Source organism: Corvus kubaryi, unplaced genomic scaffold, assembly GCF_017639235.1.
Source record: "Corvus kubaryi isolate FWS band 111438036 unplaced genomic scaffold, C.kubaryi_AGA036_p1.0 37398, whole genome shotgun sequence".
Lineage (NCBI taxonomy): Eukaryota > Metazoa > Chordata > Aves > Passeriformes > Corvidae > Corvus > Corvus kubaryi.
In genome coordinates, this window is record NW_024581137.1 from 4,292,609 (window position 1) to 4,315,076 (window position 22,468).

General features: G+C 40.8%; 1 protein-coding gene across 11 annotated transcripts in view; it reads left to right on the forward strand.

Moving 5' to 3' along the window:
* The first annotated feature begins 1,254 nt into the window (after window positions 1-1,254).
* Window positions 1,255-22,468, forward strand: part of NFX1 (nuclear transcription factor, X-box binding 1) — an 89,132-nt gene continuing 67,918 nt past the window's right edge. For 9 of the 11 annotated variants that reach the window (XR_006018750.1, XM_042044478.1, XM_042044479.1 and 6 more), the window contains exons 1-3: window positions 5,835-6,009; window positions 10,902-11,951; window positions 15,760-15,921. Coding sequence is in view for 10 of the 11 variants with exons in the window: in XM_042044478.1 (XP_041900412.1) it covers window positions 5,850-6,009; window positions 10,902-11,951; window positions 15,760-15,921 (1,372 nt within the window). In the remaining variant the exon portion in view is untranslated. Of the gene's footprint in view, window positions 1,362-1,442; window positions 1,668-5,834; window positions 6,010-10,901; window positions 11,952-15,759; window positions 15,922-22,468 lie in introns of those variants that run through there. The other 2 variants (XM_042044480.1, XM_042044488.1) reach the window with 2 other exon arrangements.

Sequence of the window (22,468 nt, forward strand, 5' to 3'; positions counted from 1 at the left end):
GTATTCATGAAAAGTGGTGTTGAAATTTTGTAGTAGTCCTATGTGAATATTATGGTCACATCTTTACAGTAGTGACAGAGAAGTCTGTGGGAACTAGAGGACTAAAGCAAGTTTCTTCACAGCAGCAGGAAAACCATACATCACCTCTGAAAGGATGCCACTGACACATACCTTTCTTTGCAACCTTAGACAATCACCATGTTCATATACAGCAAAGCACTTCAAACACACTCAAAATGCATGGCAAAACATGTACCATCTTCATAAGGCTGTTGCCATGCTGGTTTGCAAGCTTCCTTCGCAGCAATGGCAGGAGTCTGGGAGGCATTTCAGTAGCTGGTGTTTCTGCTATAAACCCACTTCTTCAAGGACTTTAAAGCCATGAACTTTGCCCACTATGAACAGTAGCACTATGAAGCAAGTGGAAATTTCACTAGGAGGGTGGGGTGTGGAGGTCAAAATGCAGACAGGCTGTGTGCAGCAGTGCTCCTGAGGTGCCATTCTTCAGAGTTGCTGATGTTACGGAATTACGAACTTTCTCTGCAGTCTCTGTAAAGATCACCAGCTCTGTAAGGCCTGAGCTGTTCAGCAGATGTACCGTAACCATGGCACTACAAACCTCTGCAGGAAGGTGTGAATCATAAAATGGTTAAACACTGGTGCTGAAACCCGCAGTATGACGAATCATGCAGTTCTAAGGAGTATTTGTAGCTGGAGCATAAGATTTTTCTGCAGTACCAGCTGTAGTATGGAATTCTTGTGTGGGCTTTTTGTATGTCTCTGCCACCTCCTTCAAGCAGTGCTTGCAGGATGCAATAGATAGCCTGATGACACAACCCTGCTTTCTATCCTGTGCCTAGAGAAAGCACCTCTTTTATACATTGAGACAGAGGGACGAGCTGTCCTGTACCCACCCTCTTCCTGCTCTTGGCCCGCTCAGCCTGGCTCTGAAATGCTGGAGGCAAGCCGATTACCAAAAAGGTCAATTTACTGGCAGAGCTAGCATTTCTTTCTCGCTGTTAGCTTTTCTTTCTTCCAACTTTACAGCATCAAACAAGGCTCCCGATGTCCAGCTCCTTCCGGCGAGTGGAGAAGCAGCGCTACTGGAGACGCAGCGCTACCCAGCCCAACGCTCCGGCCGTGCTCAGGAACCCGCGCCCTCGCTGTCCCCCGCCCCCGGCTCCGCCCCTCCCGCCTCCTGCTGGGTTGCGCTCTCCCGCTCGCGGCTGCGGTGCGGCTGCGTGCGGAGAGACGGGCTCAATTGGTGGCGCGTGCGCGAGTCTTGCGCGTGCGTGGCAGCCGGGACGCCGGACAGCGGAGTGTGGCTGGTGCTGGCATGGCGGAGGCGCGGCCCGGCGCAGGTGAGCGTGGCTGCCGCGCTGGGGGAGGGGGACTGAGGACGGGGAGCTACAGGATGGGGTGGGCGCAGTGAAGGGGAGGCGGAGTCATCACTCCCCAGCGATATGAGCCGGCAGAAAGTCGCACCGTGGCGGTCGCCGCCGAACGCTGGCTCGTCGTTGCGCGGGCTGCGGCACACCTGTTGCGGCTGCCCGGCCCCCGCCCGCCGCGACGTGGCGGCGCCTATGGCGCTCAAAATGGCTGGGCTCGCCTCTGCCGCAGGGCCCGCTAGGAAGAACTTTGCCCGAGGAGGAACGTGCGAGCTCCTGGTATGTGACAAACGAACGGTAACGCCAGAGAAAATAAATAAACAATATCTTGGTTACTGGAAAATCTGACTGCTCTCTGCCCACCCATGCCCTTGAAACCCAGGTTTCAGGCTGCCTGCACAGAGCAGTGACAATGACAACGTCTCAGGCCCACGAGCTACTGTAAAACCGTGGCTTTTTGAGGGGTCTCAGAGGGATCTCTGACTAGAAGTCTTGGACATGCAGGAGGTTACTGCTTAGAGCAGGTGCTACCTGCAGAGGGATCTAGGCAGGGGCTCACGGATGGAGAGCATCTTAGGTATACGACCTGGACAGGGATTGAGAGCAACATGCAAGAAAACACTTTTTCTTTTGTTTGTTTTGCCCTGCTTACTTGTATGATGCAGGTTCAGGTTAACTTTAGTGTTATTGGTTGTTGTTGCTGAGGAGTGAGGAGGAAACCTTTCAAGATCGGTATTTCAGCCTTGTATTTAATGATTTGTCCTGTATTCCGGGTACTTAACAATAGAAGAACACTTACGTAATTATGTCATGAGTATGTGTCTAGAAATAACAGTGTTGCTGAGAGTAATTAATGACACTTAAGTTTTTTCATCAGGCCTCTTAATTTTATTGTAGTATAGGTAGACCTTCTCTGGTAATCAATGTCTTCATATTATTGAGGTCAACTGATGAGCTAGCTAATTTCATTGTTCATAGAGTTGTTGGATTTCTGTCAGGGAGAATCCTGGACTTTTGTGTTTTGGGTAAAGAAGAAGGGATCATTCTCTACTTTTGCAGCCTCCTGATGTTAATTCAGATTAAGAATATCAACAGCCAATGTCCTTAATAGCATCCCCTGTTCTTGGCAGCCTGGCTATCATGATGGAAAAGTTATTTGAGTTCATTTTTTGGTGGTATGAGAATGGGTCCACAAACTGCCTTGTCAGAAGTGAAATGGCCTGAGACATAGCTTCAGTAAAGCTGGTACAGTCAAATTTCTTCTTGTCTGTTTATCTTTCATGCTGTCAGGCTGCAGGTCAACTCTGATTGTGAAATCTTTTATATAGTACATATGTATTGGAATAAAGAGTCTTAGGTGTACTGGGCTAAAAATTGCTTTACTGTAAAGCAGAAGATTAGTCTGGATGGGGCAGCATTTCTACACTTGCCTTACAATACTTAACACAGATATTGTTACTTGGCATTAAATTCTGGAGTTCATTCATTTTTGTGGTAACACTTACTGTTCTTTCAAGAAAAATCTCATAGGTAAGTTTTGAATTGTACCTGTGCAGTGTTAGAATAGAAGCTGGGTTTTGCTCTGCAACTTCATGGACAGAGCAAGTGTCTGATTTTGAAAGCTTAAAATTGAAAGATGTTTCTGCTCTCAGAGTAGAACGGGGGGTCAAAGAGTGGCAGTTTTGGGTCACCGCAAATGTGCTGCCCATCCAGGATATTTTGTCAATAGTGAACAATTATTGTGACCCAGGAACTGATTATAAAAGAAAAAGGGGAAAAATATAAGCAGCAAGACAATTGTATAATAATTGTTCACATTGATGTATCTTCCTACTTTCTATCCCTGTGCACCTAGAAGGGACACGTGTATTATATTTAATAGCTCTTAATGGATTTTTTCCCATCTGTTGCTGTAATTGCTGTTGAATGTAGTTTTTTTTTTTTTGCCATCACAACGACAGCTGCGTGTTATACATGGTGCAATGTATCATTAAGCTGAAGATAATCAGGGAATTGCTATAAAGTATTGAGTAGCCCACTGTAAGGGGGAAGAAGAAAGTGAAAACTTAAAATATATTTGTTTTTCTTAAGCAAAATCCATTCTGTAGTAGGTCCTTTTGTTAGGATGATGTAACTATTTATGACAAAATCCTACTTCCAGATTCTCTCCCATGTCGTCTTGAAATGGGATGATTAAAACTTCATGTTCCATTTAAAGCAGGGATGCACTGAATTGGACATAAAACTGGACAATAGCATAAAAAGACAATAACACAGCACTGTGCACCAATATATACAGGGGACTAATTAGCTGGAAAATAGCTTTGCAGAAAAGGTGAGATGAGGCCACCCCTACAGCACTGTGTCCAGTTCTGGGCTCCATGCATACAAGAAAGACATGTACCTACTGGACCGAGTCCAGGAAAGGGCCACAAAGACAATAAAGGAGTTGTAGCATCCCTCACATGAGGAGAGGTAGAGGGAGCTGGAACTGTTTAGTCGTAAGAAGTCTCAGAGTGATTTTAGTGCTGTGTACAAATACGAAAGGGTGGGAATAAAAAATACTGAACCAGAGTCTTCTTAGTGGTATTAAATTAAAGGACAAGTGGCTACAGGTACGTTCCAGCTGAACACAAGGAAAAGCCTTCTTACTGTGAGAATGGTAATACACCAGAACAGGTTGCTCAGAGAGGTCATGGCCTCTTTGTCCTTGGAGATACTCAAAACGCAGCTGGACACAGTTATGGGCAACTGACCCTTTTTGGGCAGGATTTTTGAACTAGATGATCTCTAGAAGTCTCAAAATGAGCCATTCTGTGATTCTATGGTAATGCTGATTTTGCATGTTATTCTCTAATTTAAATTTCTGGCAAGAGTTGTAGGAAGGGCGCATATCTTTTATTAGGTGAGCTAATACAGTTGAAATTAACAATGAGTTTTGGATATGCAGATTGTTTCACCTGGAAATGGGTTGCACTGCTTGAGTCCTTAAGCCTGAAACAATGTAACTCCTGTTTAGGAAGAAATTCCAACATTTTGTAAATCTGTGTCATTTTGAAAATGATAAAATGCTGTAGGTGATGTATAAAGTGATCAGAGAAGACAAAAAATACAAACTTGGTAGTCTGGTTTAAAGCTTCCAGTGCTTTGCAGAAAGCCTCAGATTTCCATAATGCACCATTCCTTTTTGGTTTGTTTTTGTTTCTTTGTGGTTTTTTTTCTTCTGGTTTTTTGGGTTGTTCTTCTTGTTGTACTGTTTAATACAGGCATTTTAAGACCTGCAAGGAGTGTCTTCCATGTAATTGCACTTTGTGTACAGCTGACTGAATCATCTCTTGTCTCGATATATGTAATGCTGACACAAAGAGATGGGTGTGTGCACATTCTACTGTCATCTATCTTTAGGTGAAAGAACAGGTTATTTGAATTGCTTTAAAACTGAAGATATCCATCCTGAAATTAGCTTTGTCTTATAGTGAGAGACAGTATATAAATAGAACATCTATTCATAGGCTATTCTGAGTTGAAAGGGACTCACAAGAGTCATTGGGTCAAATGCTTGACATCACACAGGGGAATCTAAAAGTTAAATCAGATATATAAGCACATTATTAAAACACTTCTTGAATACTGAAAAGCTTGGGGTCATGACCACTTCCCTTTAAAGCTTTTTCCAGTACTTGACCACCCTTTAATTGAAGGTTTTCCTGATACAATCCAATCTGACTTCTCTGTGACCAAGCTGTAAGCCATTCCATCGTGTCCTATCACTGGCCACTGGGGGGAAGAAATCAGCAACTCCCTCTCCACTTCCTCTCATGAGAAAACTGTAGGCAGCAAGAAGGTCACCCTTCATTCTCCTCCAAGCTCAACAAAGCTTGTATTTTCAGCTGCTCCTCATTATCCTTCAGTCCTTTCACCATCTTTGTTGCTCTCCTCTGGACACCTGATATTTTTATATCCTTCTTTCATTGTGGAGCCAAATACACAGTATTCAAGACACTACTTTTGCACACAGTCCAAGCAGTACTCAAGACACTATTTTTGCCTGGATTTATGGATATCTCATTAAAAGCAGTCAGTTAAAAGATATCTGAAGTCCATTCAGAAAGGTTGGTAATAATCAGTGTTGTTTGTTTCATTCCAGTTTTTTATTGATATGAAACTTCAGAAGGAAATCAGTTCTTCCTGTCTGGGAGATAAAGCTGAATTAATTTAAGAATAAAGAAGTACTAACTCTGATACCTAAGGGGCTATTCTATGGACTGTGTTATATTTTTTCTGATTGACTTCGTCAAGATATTTTTTTCTCTCTTATATTTGTTTTTAATTATGAACTTCACACTAATTAAAGTACATTATTTAATCTAATAAAAATCTAATTGAATGTAGCTTCCTGAAACTGTGAAACTGTTCTAAAATAAGTCACTTGGGCATAATGTCTTTAAGTGGCACCTTCAAATGTCATCCCTAAATGTATTCATAAAAAAAGTCACAGTTAGGTCACTTCGGAGTCTCTGCTCCAGGTTGAACAAATCCAAATCTCTTAGCCTTTCCTCACAGGTGATATGCTCCATCCTTCCATCCATCTTGGTGGCCTTCTCCAGACTCGCTTTAACAGGTCAGTGTCCTTCATGTGCTGGGGACCTCATAGCTGGATGCAGCACTCCAGGTGTGGAGTACTCAGAGCAGAGTAGACGGGATGAATCAACTCATTTGACCTGCTGGCCTTACTACTTTTAATGCAGCCCAGGATACAGTTGGGCTGTGAACACATGTTGGCAGGTCATGTCCAGCCTCTCATTCACCAGCACCCCCAAGTCCTTCTCAGCAGGGCTGCTCTTGATCTGTTCATTCCCCAGCCTTTACTGATAACTGGGGATTGCCCTGACCCAGGTGCAGCACTTTGCGCTTTTGTCATGTTGAACCTCATGAGATTCCTGTGGGCCCACTTCTCAAGCTTGTCCAGGTCGCTTGGGATGTGTCCTGGGTTGCAGTGTATTCTATTACCATCCTCATGAGCTGTTGAAATCAGGTGGGGCAGTGTTTCCTTGCCTCCTCCCCCCAGACTATCTTTCTGTTAATGGCCCATCAATGTCCTGCCACATGACTCAGAGATAACTCCCTCCGGACTATCTTCTGTTAATGAGCCTAATCAACACTTGGCCTCATGACTCATCACCCCATTGTGAGATGCCCCACCCAGAGGGAGGAACCAAGCATCCCATTGTGGATATAATCTGAAACTCTGAACACCAGAGACAACCTCTTTTCCACTGGATTTCCAGAGGACAGGAGCTACACAGCCACCACTGGACTTTCTGAGGAAGAGCAGACCCTTTTTCTACAGGATCACTGCTTCAGAGGACTGCAGCCACCATTTTACCAGACTGCTACCACCACCCTGCCTAACAGGGACTCAGGTTGTATCTTGACTCTGTCAGTTTGAACCAGTGTTTTCTTTTAGTTTGTTTTTTTTTTTCCTTTTCTTTAATTTCCCCATTAAATTGTTGTTCCAACTTGGTGTCTCCCACTGTTTTGTTTTTCAAACTAGTACATATTTTGGCATCCAGTCCTTCAGGGGTGTAAATTGTGTCACTCACCCTGGTGGCATTTGCAAATTTGCTGAGGGTACAATGTATCCCTTTGACTGTATAATTAATGAAGATATTAAATAACAGTGGTTGCAATACAGACCCCTGAGGGACACCACTTGTCACTGATGTCCATCAGGACTCTGAGCCTTTGGCCACTACTCTTTGGATGTGACTTTTCAACCAATTTCTTACCTGCCTAATAGTCCACCCAGCTCTCTGATTTAGAGAGCAGGATGTTGAGGGTGACCATGTCAAAGTCTTTACCGAAGTCCGGGTAAGTAATATCTGCAGCCTTTCCGTTGTCCACTTACGTAGTCACTCCATCATAGAAAGCCACTAGGTTGGTCGGGTGGGACTTGTCCTTGGTGAAGCTGTGCTGGCTGTCCCACATCACCTCCTTGTCCTCCATGTGCCTTAGCATAACTTCTAGAAGGGTCCGTTTCATGATGTTCTCAGATACAGAGGTGAGACAATATAGAAGTTGTATCTGAAGGTACTATGGTTTTCTATGTTTTTTTAATAGAAATACAGGCTGGAATTTAGCTTTGGAGGATCCCTTTTACTTTGAATTTTTGTATATGATTGTGTAAGCATGTCAGAGAAAATTTCAGCCGATGTTAGCTCCTTATTATTACACTTGGACTTTTATTTTGCAGCTTCTTGTCTTGGGAGACAGATCAGTTAGTAAAATTTACCACTCTGGAATTTTCTTCATCATGTAGAAGCTGACAGCAAGAATAGGAATCTTATTGATGTAAAAAGTCCTGTTGAATTATTCATATTTTGGAGGTGCTCTTAAATATCCAAGTTCTGGTTTTTCATTTTTTTCTTCAGACTTAATAGATTATTTGGAAAATGCTTTCAAAATATTACTTCCACAGTTACATCTCAAATCCTGGTTACACTTCTTGGAGGCCATATTCAAAGGTCAATCTGACTGTAATTCATCCATTCTTTTTATGTACCGCATCTTATAACCAAAGAAACAGTGGTCTTTAAAAATAGACTATACTTTTTAGAGGCAAGCTGTGTGAGTTTTGCAAAACCTGTTTTTACTAAATTTTAGCTGTTCATCTGACTTCAAGTTTTAGAATATACAAAAGAAAACTTAAAACAGCTAATAAAATGGGTTGTTTCAAATAAGGTTTACGTGTAATTATAGGATTGCATTCTGTTTTCCAATCAAAATGCGTGAAACTTAAGTAGTCTATATTGAATGACTGCTGTTTACGTTATCATGTAAAATCATGGTTTATGATTGTACTGCTCTTTATTAGTGATAGAAAATAAACTGGCAAAATGCTGGGAAAACTGAAAGTGTTGTAGAAAGTAAAATGGACAACTTTACATTTGCAGTTCTTTGCACAGGGATACATATGCTGAAAAAAATAGAATGTTTGCAGTCCAGATTCTTTCATATGGATAAGTCTAATGTTGGTACTTACTAGGGTCTGCAGTCCTAATGATAGAATAGTTCAACTGGAAGGGACCTACAGTGGTCATTGAATCCAGACCTGACCACAAATTGAAGCATATTAAGAGTGTTGTCCAATTGCCTCTTGGACACTGGCAGACATGGGGTATTGACCACCTGTCTGAAAAGCCTGTTCCAGGTTTTGACCACACTCTCAGCAAAGAAATACCTCCTTCACCTTGAGTCTGAACACCTCCCCACCCCCCCTGTGCCCCCCCTCCTTGGGGGACACAGCTTTGAACCATTCCCACGTGTCCTGGTACTGGGAAGAAGAGATCAGCACCTGCCTCTCTACTTCTTTTTCTCCTGAGTTAAGATTGATTCTTAACTCAGTCTTGCGCTGTTTTGAAGACCAGACTTCTATCTGGTCTTCTCATTCTGTTGTCTCAAAATCAGGTTAGTATTTCAGTTTAAAAAAACACAAACTATTTGTATTTGCCATTTGTATCTAGTTTATTTATAGCATATAATACTGTATAGAGTAGCACATAATATATAATATACTGTATTAATATATACTATCTTGTAATGTAACATTGTAATAATATGTATGGATATAGCAAATATAGATAATAGTAAATTATATACTGTATAGATAATAGTAAATTATGTATACTATATAGATAATATATAATATAGTTTTTGCAAAGACAAAAAACCCCAAAGTGATTTCAACTGCTCTTTAAAAGCTGGAGTATGAATTAGGTTATGTGGTTAAAACATCCTTAAATGTAATTTTAAATTCTTAATTTTTATTAAGGTTAAAGCTTCACTTCCACAAAGTCATGTATTTTTCTCTTTGGCCAGCAACTTTCACATAGCAGCTATGACCATTCCTAGAGGTTTAAAAAACACATATTTCATTTGAAAGCAAATTTAATTCGCTGGGAAAAAAAGTATGTTAATGCCTTGAAATATTCTGGTTTCTTCTTCCCTTGAAAATGTTAATTTCCAATCTTTATTGAAAAAATAGTTAGTAGTTTGGGGACCTAGATAACATTAGTCTTTTGGAGAGTCTCTTGGCCTATGTACTAGTTTGAAAACAAACCAGTGGGAGGCACCAAGTCAGAATAACAATTTAATGGAAAATTAAAGGGAAAAAAAACTAAAAGAAAACACTGTTTCAAACTGACAGAGTCAAGATACAACCTGAGTCCCTGTTAGGCAGGGTGGTGGTAGCAGTCTGGTAGAATGGTGGCTGCAGTCCTCTGAAGCAGTGATCCTGTAGTAAATGTGTCTGCTCTTCCTCAGAAAGTCCAGTGGTGGCTGTGTAGCTCCTGTCCTCTGGAAATCCAGTGGAAAAGAGGTTGTCTCTGGTGTTCAGAGTTTCAGATTATATCCACAATGGGATGCTTGGTTCCTCCCTCTGGGTGGGGCATCTCACAATGGGGTGATGAGTCATGAGGCCAAGTGTTGATTAGGCTCATTAACAGAAGATAGTCCGGAGGGAGTTATCTCTGAGTCATGCGGCAGGACAATGATGGGCCATTAACAGAAAGATAGTCTGGGTGGAGGAGGCAAGGAAACACTGCCCCACTTGATTTCAACAGCTCATGAGGATGGTAATAGAATACACTGCAACCCAGTTATCAGCCAATGTCACGGCCTAAGTGCTTGATTATTGTTTTGAATTGTTGTGAACCAGGAATAAACTGCACTCGGCCCTACCATGTGAGGTAACCTACCCAACCAGTAAAATGGGTAGTACTTCAATGAGATTTTAGAAACTACTTTTTTACATTATTGCGTAAGACTTCACCAATCTGCCACAGCCAATTAAACTATTCCTGATATTCACCTAATAATTTCTGTTGCAGGCAGGCACTACTGGCACAATTTTACAGGAAACTGAGCAACACAGGATTTCTCTTTCTTTTGTCTAGAGACATAGAAATTACAGAAGACCTCTGATGTAGAAGCATGGTTCATGTTGATGGCCTCAGAAAAATAATTCTGCACCGCTGCCCTGGGCAGTCCCTGTATTATTTAATATGTCTATATGTAGAACAGTGTAATCAGAGTTGAGGCAAGTATTTACTACTGCTACTTTTAATTTATATTCAAAGTTTTGTATAATACTAAAATCTCAGATATAGACGTATTTAAAGGACCCCTTTTATTCAGGTTCTTGTATGTATGTAAACATGCTAGGAAAAACTTCAGATATTAAACACTGATTATTGCACTTCCGTCTCTTGTACTGCTTCAAAAGTTTTTCTTCACCTTTTATTTTTGTATTCTTAGCTGTGGGTCATCACAGTCCTTCCGTAAAGATGACTTCTACAAAGCACTGTATGATTCAGTTCTAGTTTCTGGACACTTGTTTGCAGTTGTTCTGTCAAGTGTGGGATTGATTGAACTTCTGGACCTTTGCATGCATGGTAATTTGGTCAAAAAGAAATATTGACTATTTTAAGTTTTATGAATTTTTTTATTTTTTAGGTACATTGAATTTCAGTCCTGATGCTGCTGATTCCATTCCTGGAGAAAGACAACCTACAGATGTAAACTGGGTGAATAAAGATAGGAAAGACCCTAGCAGTAATCAGAATAGAAGTAATGTACCAATTCCTAGTCTGTCTTCTGAAAGAGGTACAGATTATGAACGCTCTTCCACAAAGCATCATGGCTTTTGTAATCCAGAAAGTCAGTATGGGAATTCTGAAGACTTCCATCAATATTTTGGTATGAGTAAAAGTTTGAAGAATCGCAGCTTGCAAAGCCAGAGATTGCACAGAATGAGAAATGATAGCGCATGTGCTAGAAATAAGATAAGGCAAAGTACTACTGATGCTGCTGCAGGTCCAGGAATTTCAGATGCTGCGGTAGTACCTGGTAGAAGAGCACCTCCTAGAGGATACAGTGATTTTCTCTCCTCAGAGAGTGACAGGGAGGTACCTAATGCAGATAGCAGAGGGGCAAAGCCAAAGAAAACACATCTAATGCATACGTCTGGGAGAGGTTTCAGGGAAAAGGGAAAGCCGGCACATGACCGTGAAAAGAGAGTGAGCTCTAAACAGAAAGTAGAGCTGTTTGAAAATGTTCCGTCTTTGGATTTGACACAGTCTGACTCTTCAGAATCATCTGTAGGAAAGGCATTCTGTGATGCACCTTTTGGAAGTGGGGATGAGCAAAAAGGCTACAATAATGTAAACAAAAGATATGCCCGGAAGCCTATGTGGAATAAACCTCCAGTAGAAAAGGAGTGTCAGAAAAGACATGATTCTCACCGTAGTAAAAATACAAAAGTAGGTAAGAAGTCTTCTGTTGCATATACTCCAAAAGATAAAAATGAAAGGAAGAAAGAACTCGCTGCTCACAAAAATGATGAAAACTTGACCAGTGAAATCAGACATCAGTTGTCTGAGTCTCTCAGGTTCAATGGAAGAAAGTTCCTGCTAAAGGGGGATCAAGTACCTTCACTTCATTTCAGCTGGACCCAGTACTGGAAAAAGCAAAGTGATGTACCAAAAAACAAAGAAACTCATACAGGTAAGTTTTGTAGACTTGTCCTGGACTCCTATATTAAAGATACGATCTCGAATAATTTAAACAGTCTTCATTTCAGCTACTGCCTTGAGTAGCTGAAGAGGCTTATTATTTCCTATTAAATTGGTAATGGTTTCAGAGGGTAGAATTAAATGTAAATGCATGATTTCTCAGTGGGAACATGTTCTGTAAGTTTACTAGGGGAGGACAGATTTTGTTTAAAAGTTTTTCTGTTTCACTACCAAACTACAAATGATGATGTAGTTGGGTACCATGTTAAAACATGTATGTTGCGGGAGTAAAATTCTGAGCATTCTGAACAATGCGACTTGAGAAGGACAGTGCTAACACTGATTTTTGCAGAATAAGTCTTCTTATGTTTTATGTAGAAATAGGAAAATGCCAGACAGGGAAACAGTATTCTACTCATAACTGAATTTTATGTGCTTTTTTCTGCACCTTTGATACTTTAAAGAACCTTTGAATGAAACAACACACACTTTCAAGGTAATATTAGGAGGTAATATAAAAGCTGGTCTTTATTGGAGGCCTCCACGGGCAAATATGGAAAATGTCCACAAAAGCCCCTGCCCCCCCCCCCCCCCCCCGGGGTGCATACAGTTTTATAAGTTTAGTAAACTAGCATAATTGACAAAAATCACCAATTAGGAGCACAAGTGGTGATACAATTCCTCCCCCCAGTTCAAGCCCCTGCTAAATTATCCCACTTCAGATGGGACTGAACCTTGGTGAAAATGTGTCTACATTCAGCTCTCTACAGAGCTCCAAATATGTGTATAAAGAATACAGAGAATTATATAAAAGAAAAAAGACAAAATTCATCAGGAATCACCTTCTCAGCAGGTAATTAGAAATAGAGGCAATATCTGGATACTGGTTTTGGATGTTTAAGAATAGAAATGTGTACTGTTGACAATGTAAATCAGACCCATGATTTTTGGCTGAGTGAATTTTCTGCTGACTCATACCATTAGTGACTGAAAATATTAAATGGAAATCAGCTGAATCTCTTCAGTGCTATGATACTGGTTTTTGTTTCAACAGCTTAGGTAGCTTATTCTTCCTGTTTTGCATAGGCTTAAGCACTTAAGTGTTAAGAGGCTTAAGTGTTCAAAAGCAATAAGGAGAAACACCAAGAATTATATTTATTTGGTTTTTTACGAAGCATCTCAACCTTATCTTCTGCAGCACAGTGATAGAGATGGGTAGACTAGTTCCAGTTTTCTTAACTGTGATATCAAATCTGTTGAAGACTTTGTTTCTCAGCATCTCCTCTTTCACAGCTGAGAAAGTAATAGCGTAATCATGAATCATAAGATGCCTCTAGTTGGAAACCTCCTTTTCTTAGGAGGATCAAGATCTTCCTTGATCTTCTCTAACCTAAATAAATTAACTGTCATGCTCCTGGATTCTATTTGAATCATAAAATTGAAGATACCTCAGTCTTTTTCCCAGCATTATTTTTAAATGCAAAACATCACATGGAATAAGCAGGAAGATACGTAATAGTCTTTCACAGGGAACTTAGGGAACTTCCCCCTCCAAAATGGTAGTCTTTGCATGCCTTATTTGGAAGCTCTTTTGACAGCACTGTCTGCCACTGTTTCCAGGGAACTGGGATTGTGGGTTTTTAACTACTTCCGGGACAGCTACAGTTTCTGAGTATGGTATAGCTTTAATCTTCTGGAGAAAATAATTATATTTTACATGAGAATCTTCCTTTACAACAGATAATAATTATGGGATAACAAGTAGAAATTACTGTTAATTCTAAATGTTGTGAGGCTTGATGCAGGAGGGCTAGAAAACAAACTTGAAAATCGTATTGAGGAGGGCAAACAATGTTAACACTTGTAAGTTTCCAGGCAGCCATGGGCTTGCTTGCAGTCACATGTGGTACAAGCACATTTTGAATTGACAGTAATTTTTTTCTATCATTTTCATTTTGTATTTCCTTCATTATGAATTTGAACTTTCCCTGTTGTTGCGATCCAGTCTAATCACAGAGGAGCAAAGAGAACTCTCTGGGAATAAAGCCGAATGGACTTGGGTTCGAATGTTCCCAAAAACGAGATTAAAACATGAACAAGGTTAGATGTTGATACCAAAAAATTGATATATTTTATTGAATAGTAAAAGAGGCAAAGAGAAAGGAAAAGAAAGAAAGAAATAGAACAAGGTGGGGGGAGGGCTGGGAGAGTGATAGAGACAGATTAAGTAGAAACATATCACCCCTCCATGGGTCCCAATGATGTCTTCTTGTTCCCCTCCCTCTGGTCTTCTTGGTGGTCAGGGTCCCCTGCTGAAAAGTATAGAACCCAATGGATTAATAATGGGCCAGGTGGGAACACCCAGGTGCCTCCCCTGAGGGGGGCAGGTTTGCATTGTCCCCTGCAAAACTGAATCTGTTGCATCATGTTGCATCACGTCCAGTGCTCTCTGGTGCAGGGTCTGGGGACCCCTTGATGGGGGGCCTTTCATGGGTCATGACATCCCCTCTGCTGTGTCTCACATGGGTGTCCTGTAGAAGTGGCTTTCCTGGGGTACTGGGCCCCGCAGCTGGGCAAGTCTGCACAACAGAGGATGGGTGTTCGCTGCCTCTGACTAGAGGCTATGCCACACATCCAAAACCTCTCCTCCTCTCCCGTTTGGTGTAGGGTCTGTGCAAGCCTGGCAGCAGATAAACCCAGGACTATAACCTCCACCCTGAAGCTTCTGGACATCCCTGCCATGGATGCATGCTCTTCCAGTCTTATCCATCATTTCCCAGATGCTTTGAACAGTAGTGTCACTTTTCTTATCTCTATCCGTTAGGTGGTTTAACTCACAGTTGAGGGCCTCAGCCCAGGGGCCCCATTCAGGGTACAATGGTCTTCCATGCAGTTTTTGTTATACAATTTTATTATAATAGGCAAAAGTCCTTCAAAAAATGTTTGAGCCATAAACCATAACATTTCAGTCTCTGGCATTTGTATTGATATTTGTATTGTAATCTTAAAATGGTACATTTTTACACTTCACACTTGTAGTTAATATATTTTAAAATCTGTGAACATTTTTAAGGTGTATTTGGTAGCCTTACCTTGGTGGATGAGAGTTAATCTGACAGAAATGAAGCTATGTGGTGCCTTTCTTATGGCTGCACATCTGTTTTCAGGCTGTTCTGACTTTAATGTGGGGTTCTTGCTTTATTTTCGAAGTACTTTTTTGCGTTCTTTCATATGGCTCAAAAGACCCTGTACTTTTGACTGTCATTCCCAGTAATCCTGCTCCTAAAATACTCACTTTATAAAGGGCTTATTCCCATAATCCAGGTCCTTCGCTGTTAATACTTGTTGTGTCATCTCCTTGGAATACTTAAGGATAGGAATTAAATATAATCTTGGGAGAGATTTCTCTATTTAAGAGCTTTCATCTTTTTTGATTAAAGTGTATGCAAAGATAAATTTCCCATATAAAGTGGTGAGTAAAATCTCAAACTTCTGCCAATCTTAAAACTATTTAATTTAACTAACTAATTAATTCATAAGATCAGAATAATTGCTATTTGTCAAAGTGGAATTTACATTGCCACTTTAATAGGAATCTCATACTCCTTCCTGCTCTGAAGCTAAAGAAATGCCTAGCTAGTATCAAACTGGAATCTTCCAGGAGCAAACTAGCAACTTATTTATAGCCACAGAGGTAAAGTAAGGTCCGTTATAATTTAAATAAAATCTTGGAATTTAATTTGAGTTTTGTTTCTCGGCTAGCTGTTCTTTTATGCACAGGTAATATATTTTATTTGCAGGGTCATTGATTGAACAGCTGACCACAGAGAAGTATGAGTGCATGGTCTGCTGTGAGGTGGTCCGAATAGTAGCCCCAGTGTGGAGCTGTCAGAATTGTTACCATGTATTCCACCTGAATTGCATTAAGAAGTGGGCGCGATCACCAGCTTCACAAGCTGAAGGTTGGTATTGTCTCAAATTTTATTTTATATATATATTCTATATTATGTATATGTATTGTATATATAATATATATTATATATTTTTAAATATATATAATATCCAAATTCATGTGTTTCTTATGCAGTGAAACCTATTTAGAAGTCTTGTTTAAGATAACAATGTGATCCATTTCTGAGGCAAGGCAACAAAGTGTGTTGTTAAAGGGACCCCTGGGGGTGGATTAAAGCAAAACAACCCTAAATAACTGATAAAACAGCAAATTTTGTTGGAGCTGCTTTGAAACCTTACATGGAAAAACACTTAATGGTTCGAGAAGGGGTATTGTAGCCATTCTGAAGTGTGTGATCACCCTAAGAGAGGAAAATTGAAAAGACAAAAACAGAGAAGAAAAGAGAGATCTATCACCACTCATGGCTCATGAGGAGGGGTCTGGGTCCATCAGAGATGGGGGTGTGCATATGCATCAAAAATTGGGGGGTTTATAACCCTGATTCTTCTAGTAAACACCCCAGTACCTGCTCCAGGAGGAGTTCTGGGTATGCACAGTCTTCTTTCTGGAAGGTTCTAGAAGTCAGGCAATGTCCAACAGGGGGCTTGAGCGTATGTGTCTGGGCGTGCCTGGAAAAATTTTCTGCAATAAGGTTCTGAGTTCAGAGTTTTGTGGCTGCATGGTGATGGCTTGTGGTGCAGGAGGGAAATAGGCATTAAAAACCCCACTACTCTGCATCTGTAGTATCTGTTGCTTAACAGCGATTTCTCCTTTAGTTCAAAGTTTCTCTTTTAGTTAAACAAGCTTGTTTAAGACAGAATTTAGCCATAAGGTGCAAATGGTTCACTACAAGAAGTAAGCTGTAAACAAGTTTTAAATCAATTTTTTTGGGGGGTTCTGTGTATGCCTTATATAATCCTCATAACTCAATCCTTTCCAGTGTTCTAGCTGAAACTAATTTCCAGATTTGGATATATAAGATCATTCAATGAAATCAGTGCCTCAAGATGCAAAGCTCTGTGGCTGTGTTTTTACACACCAAGAAATGTCTCATCTCTCATCTGTGTTTTGCTGAGCAGTCAAGCAGAAGACATACTTCATGTGTTAGTTGTCTGCTTTTACTCAACCACTTCTTAGTTTGTTTCTCAGATAAAGTACTCCTGAAATCCATCCCTAATGCCATGCAATGAAAGGAAGTTCGGAGAAGATAGAAAGCTTCAGCCTTTGTCATCAGCTTAAACTGTTTCAGATTCCTTGTATTATACCACTTTTTGAAATTCTTAAACCAGTACATTATGCCCTTTGAGTGCTCTGATGTAAGCTAAGGCTGAATTGCAGCCACTGCTCAGTTCAGTTGTGTGGTGTAGACACACTCTGAAGACGATTATCCTGAAGTAGGCTTTATTTTTTTCTGTACCCTGCTTGTTCAGCATTTGCCATTCTCAGTCTCTGGGCAGACTGAGGAAATACAATGTCACCTACTTCCAAATGTTTGACAGAAGCTTGTACAGACTGTAAATCTCCTGCAGAAAGGTTTGGTTGCAAAGTTCTTTTTGCAGAAGATGCATAGTCAGACTTCTGGGTAGGGCTGGTGGTGAGCCCCAGTTCTCACTTGGCGAGTTTATTTCAAAGGGGCTTGAGGTACTACTTTACCCTGAGGTGGGCACACGGGAGAAGTGCAACAACATTCTCAGGAGGTTAAAAACCAAACTTTTTTGGAAAACTTCATAAGATCATAAAATTGGCAAGATTTAAAGCAACTCATTCAATCAAAATAAAGCAGTTCACTGAGCATCAACTTAGCAAATTACCCATCTGTCACGATCCGCTAATACAAGCAAGGGTCGTGATGGTTCGTTTATGGATCTGAGAGTGCAAAAGGACACAAGGGATTTCAGTGTTAATCAGAACAGTGCACCTTTATTAAGTGCCCACAACACAGTAATGCGATGGAGGAGAGAAAGAGAGGGAGAGATAAAGAAAACAAAGTAAAAGAGTAGAGAGGAAGAACGGGGGTGGGAATAGCTACCAACAGATGAGACAAAGTCCTTGTGGTCTTCTGCCAATAGATTCACCTTCTTTCTGTGGGGAGATCTCGTCTCAGTTATTTTAGAAAGTCCCTTTGTAGTCCTTTTCAGAAGCGAGGGGCAACTGGCCAAGAGGTGGAGCAAATCTACAGCTGTTGTTCTGGGGCCCGTTGCTTTGGGAAACAGGTACAAGACAGGTGTACAGGACAGGTCATTCCTTTCCGCTTGAGCGCAGTCCTTCCCGCCTGGGCAGCAAGGATGGCGCAGTCCATTGTGACCTGCACTAATTTTCCTCAGGAATGCGTACCAGTTCCCAGTGGGCACACCTGCAGGCAGCACTTGGCAGACATCCCACCTCAGCCAGGCCAGGACTCCTGTGTTCAATCTCTGTCCTTGGCGATGATGGTGAGGCAGATGAGGGATCTTCAGACCATCTCTTACACCACCCCGTGACTCACGATTGTCATCAAGAGAGCTCCATCAGCACAATTTCGTAGTGTTGTTGCGAAGTCTTCAGGACTCATCAATGTTGGTAGCATATCCCGGAAAAGGGTAGAAAAAAATAAGAAAAGAAAAGAGAAGGAAAAGAAAAGGAAAAAGAAGGAATAAGTAATTTTTAATTAAAATACACATGTAATTTTTTAATCAAAATACACGTCTAACTTCTTACCACATCTTATCTTATTTTAATACTCGTGTAGTTTGTCTCGTGTCAATAACCTTAGGGGTGTTCATAGTGGATGGGATATTGACCAAATCGTGTACATCTATTATAGATGTCAATTGTGTTAACCGTTTCATCATTCTACAATTCATGATGTATAAGTTTACTGATAAAACCAATCAAAACTAAAATCAAGAGAACAATGATGGGATTACACAATTTGTTCGGGACACCTGTAGCAGTAGGTGACTACCCAAAAAGAGTATCCCACCACCCATGTTCAGCATCTTTCTTTACTCTTTCTAGAGCACGATGTATTTCTTTCACATTGTGATGAACAGTTGCCAAGATTTTCTGTCCGTTTTTCTCGATGTTTTCCAAAATTTCAATTAAATCTTGGTGAAGCAACAATTACTTTACCAAAGTAAGGTTCATCCCAGTGGGAGTAGGCAATAATTGGTGGATCAGTGTGTAATTGGACTGTAAAAGGTGATAAGAAGTAAGTGGGGCTAAAGATGAAAAATCACATCCTATGATTTTAGTAAAGTTACAAACACAAAAATTTGAATGATTTTTAGTATCTACTACTAAATTTTCTCTAACTACCTTATCACATGCAGTTCTTAAGCATGCACATCCACTGCCTATATACACAAGCATTGTTTCAGGAATCTTGTTAGGATGAATTTCAAAATGACAGATTATTTTGTTCTGTATCCAAACAAATGTCTTGAGCTCTAACTGCATTACTTTCACAGATGAACCCTTGTTGTTCCTGGACAATACAAGTTTCCAAATTAACAGTTTGCCACTTCTCACCAATTTGACAGGTCCATTCTCTATGCTGGGAAGGGTAGAGAATAGCTGCATCATGGTTCAGCCTTAATGCAATGATAGGGAATATCGAATGCACTGAAGCATTACGAATGGTTAGTACAAAGGCTGTGGCTGTGTTTGTGATGGGATTGTAGGTAAAATTCACTAAGTTCCATCAGGATTGGAATTCTCTTTCAAAATCAGTGGCACCGTCCCAGATTATTTTCCGAATTTCAGTAGGAAAAGTGTCTTCTTTGCCTTCTCTTATAATTGAGGCAGCAACTGACTGCATCTGCAACTGAGCCTGGATGCAGCTGAGAGCCAAAGAAACGTTGTTTTGTGTAGCATCGAGCGTGTCAATTATCAATTTGTGGTCATTCACATTTACCTTTTCCCAATTTGGTAATATGTTTGATAACAACCACTGATGAGTTCCCAAGGCTAATAAGGATGACTGCAGTGGTTGTAATTTAGTCAGATCTCTAGTTGTAGCAGCCAATTTATTCATTAGTAGTTCTGAATCACTACTATTTAAAATTCCCAGTCCTGTTCCCACAACACTGGTTATGTCTCTTTGCGTTCGTTTCTTAGAAGGGTTCCACTTTCACAACCAGGTTGTCCACCCCTTGAAGGAAGTTTGCAGAAAAGGTGAACAAGCTGGCTGAATTTCTGAGACATTGTTTTGCATCAGCAATTTGGCTTGTTTAAGGGACCATGCCGGATTAAACAATATTTGTTGTTGGCCTGATTTCCTAATTATATATGGTCCAATTTCAAAAATTCTTGGGTTTAGCATAACCGGTGGTTGGGTGGTATGTATTGCAACATCGACTTTGATTTCCCCCCAGTATTTTGTGTTGTTTTTACCACTCATGACTTTATGGGAAAATTGTACAGCACTTAAGTTTAGCCAACAATCTTGATTTTGAATTTCACAAAACAAAACACGGCCGTGAGGTCCAATGCTATAACTGTGTATAGGTTCGGAAAAAAATCAGCAATTAATCTACATCGTATTGTAACATCATCACCTCGGGCTACCATAAAGGGAGGGAAAACATTATTCTTCTCATCTAACACAAGTGGGGTATTTATAACATGGTATGTGACTACTACACTCAGTATGGGCTTTGCTACTGCGTTTATTTTGAATTTATAAGTCAAACCTTTCAGACTTGGTGATCTGCTGGGTTATTTCGCCAACTGCATGTTACATAGGTTGGTTTGGTTAAAGTAAAGTTATACCAGCAGTCAGTCAGTTCGTTTTTGCAAAGCTTCGTGATTTCAGCATTGTTGGTACTGGGGTCTAAGGTGTAGTTACCAACATTCTTCTGACAACAACATAGGGTGAAGGGGGTTTGCTTGTCACACATCCACTGTCGCTGTTATCCCCTCAGAGAATGGCGAAATCGCGACATAGGCAGGTCAGATGATATGGCCAAAGCAGAGCTAAGACCTCATTTAATGAATTTCTCCTCTTTTATAGTGTAGTTCGCAATAAAGAAATTACATGATTGGCTTATTCACTCACCACCTCTCAAGGTGATAGGCTGAGCAGTAAGACACCCATTTCCAAATATTATTCTCACAAGACTGAAAACAATTCTACAGTTTCCACAACAACTTGCAAGTGCAAAAACGGTTTACATTCTTACAAACTGTTATCCATCCCGTTCTCATGAGAACGAAAGCTTCTCACAGAGAAGCTGTGAGATGCTGGATTTCTCTGTTTCTCAGCTAGAGCATGAGAAAGGAAAAACTTCACAAACTACAGAGCTGGAAAATTTCTCTGCTCCTGCCTTTTAGCATCCACACATCTGCTCTGTTGTAGGGCAGAGTTTGTCCATAGTGTTGGGGTGCAAATCGCTTTTCCCATCTGGTTTTAGAAAATTTCTGCCGATTGCAATGGTGGAAGCTTTCTCGTAAAGAGATCCTTCTACTTTTCTGCATCCTACCTTAGTTTCTTCACCAATTGTTCCTTTTAGGATTCTAGTCCAATCCTTCAAGTCCCATCCCCATTCACTTGGATGGTATACCTCAGAGTCGTGCAGTACTACAGTGGCTAGGTTCAGGCAATGATCTCTGGGATAGGATCCTAGAGCACTAGTGTACCTAATGGTAGCTTCGGACCATGGCCACTCAGCTGGCTTTTGGCCCTGGCGTTGTGGTAGGATGCAGAAAAGTATCACTAGTCTTATCATGGTTTATGTGGTCTTCTTCATGTCCCTCGGAGTTCTTCTGTGAAAAGTAAACACAACAGAGTCTGCCACCAAAAGGCAGAAAATTAGAATGATGGAATTATGTAGCGTGTATGTATCCGATGCTCTCTCCCTAGGGCATCAGAGGCTACCCATGCATATTTATTCAAAGGGTTTTTTAGCACTAGTGGTACTTCTCCTACAGTAGGGAGGTCTACCAAAACAGGTTGTCCAGGGTAGTGTGCAGGATTCTTAGGATCATTTGGTACCTGTAGTGAGGGAATTATGCTTGGAGCTGTTGGGCAAAAGGCAGTGATTTTGGGACACCTGTTTACCCCCCATCTATCATTCACACCTTTCATAGCTTCCCATAGCCAAACATCCCAGTTTCCTTCCTGTGGTTTTAAAAGTCATTTCAAAAGACCATTGGTCCTTTCTACAATCCTGTTAGCTTGAGGGTAATAAGGGGTGTGAAAAGTCCACTTTTTGCCCAATCCTGTACAACTTTGGCAGTAAAGTGAGACCCATTATCAGATTGAATTTCTTGTGGTTTTGGGAAAGTTCCAAACCATCCCTGCAATGTTTTAACAGTATTATCTCCTGTAGCTCTTTTAAAGGCATCGGCCTGGACTAACCCAGCTATTATCTCTACTCTTACCAGTGCAAAGTGTTTACCTCCTGACTTTTTAAAAGGGCTGATATAATCTACCTGCCAAGCATCCCATAAGCCTTTACCCTTTCTTAAATGCAGAGGGTCATCTTCCAAAGGGTGTCTTTCTAACCATCTGCGGCATTGTTCACAGGCTGATATGCCTGTTTTACACATTTCTCTGGTAACAGACCAACCGCGAG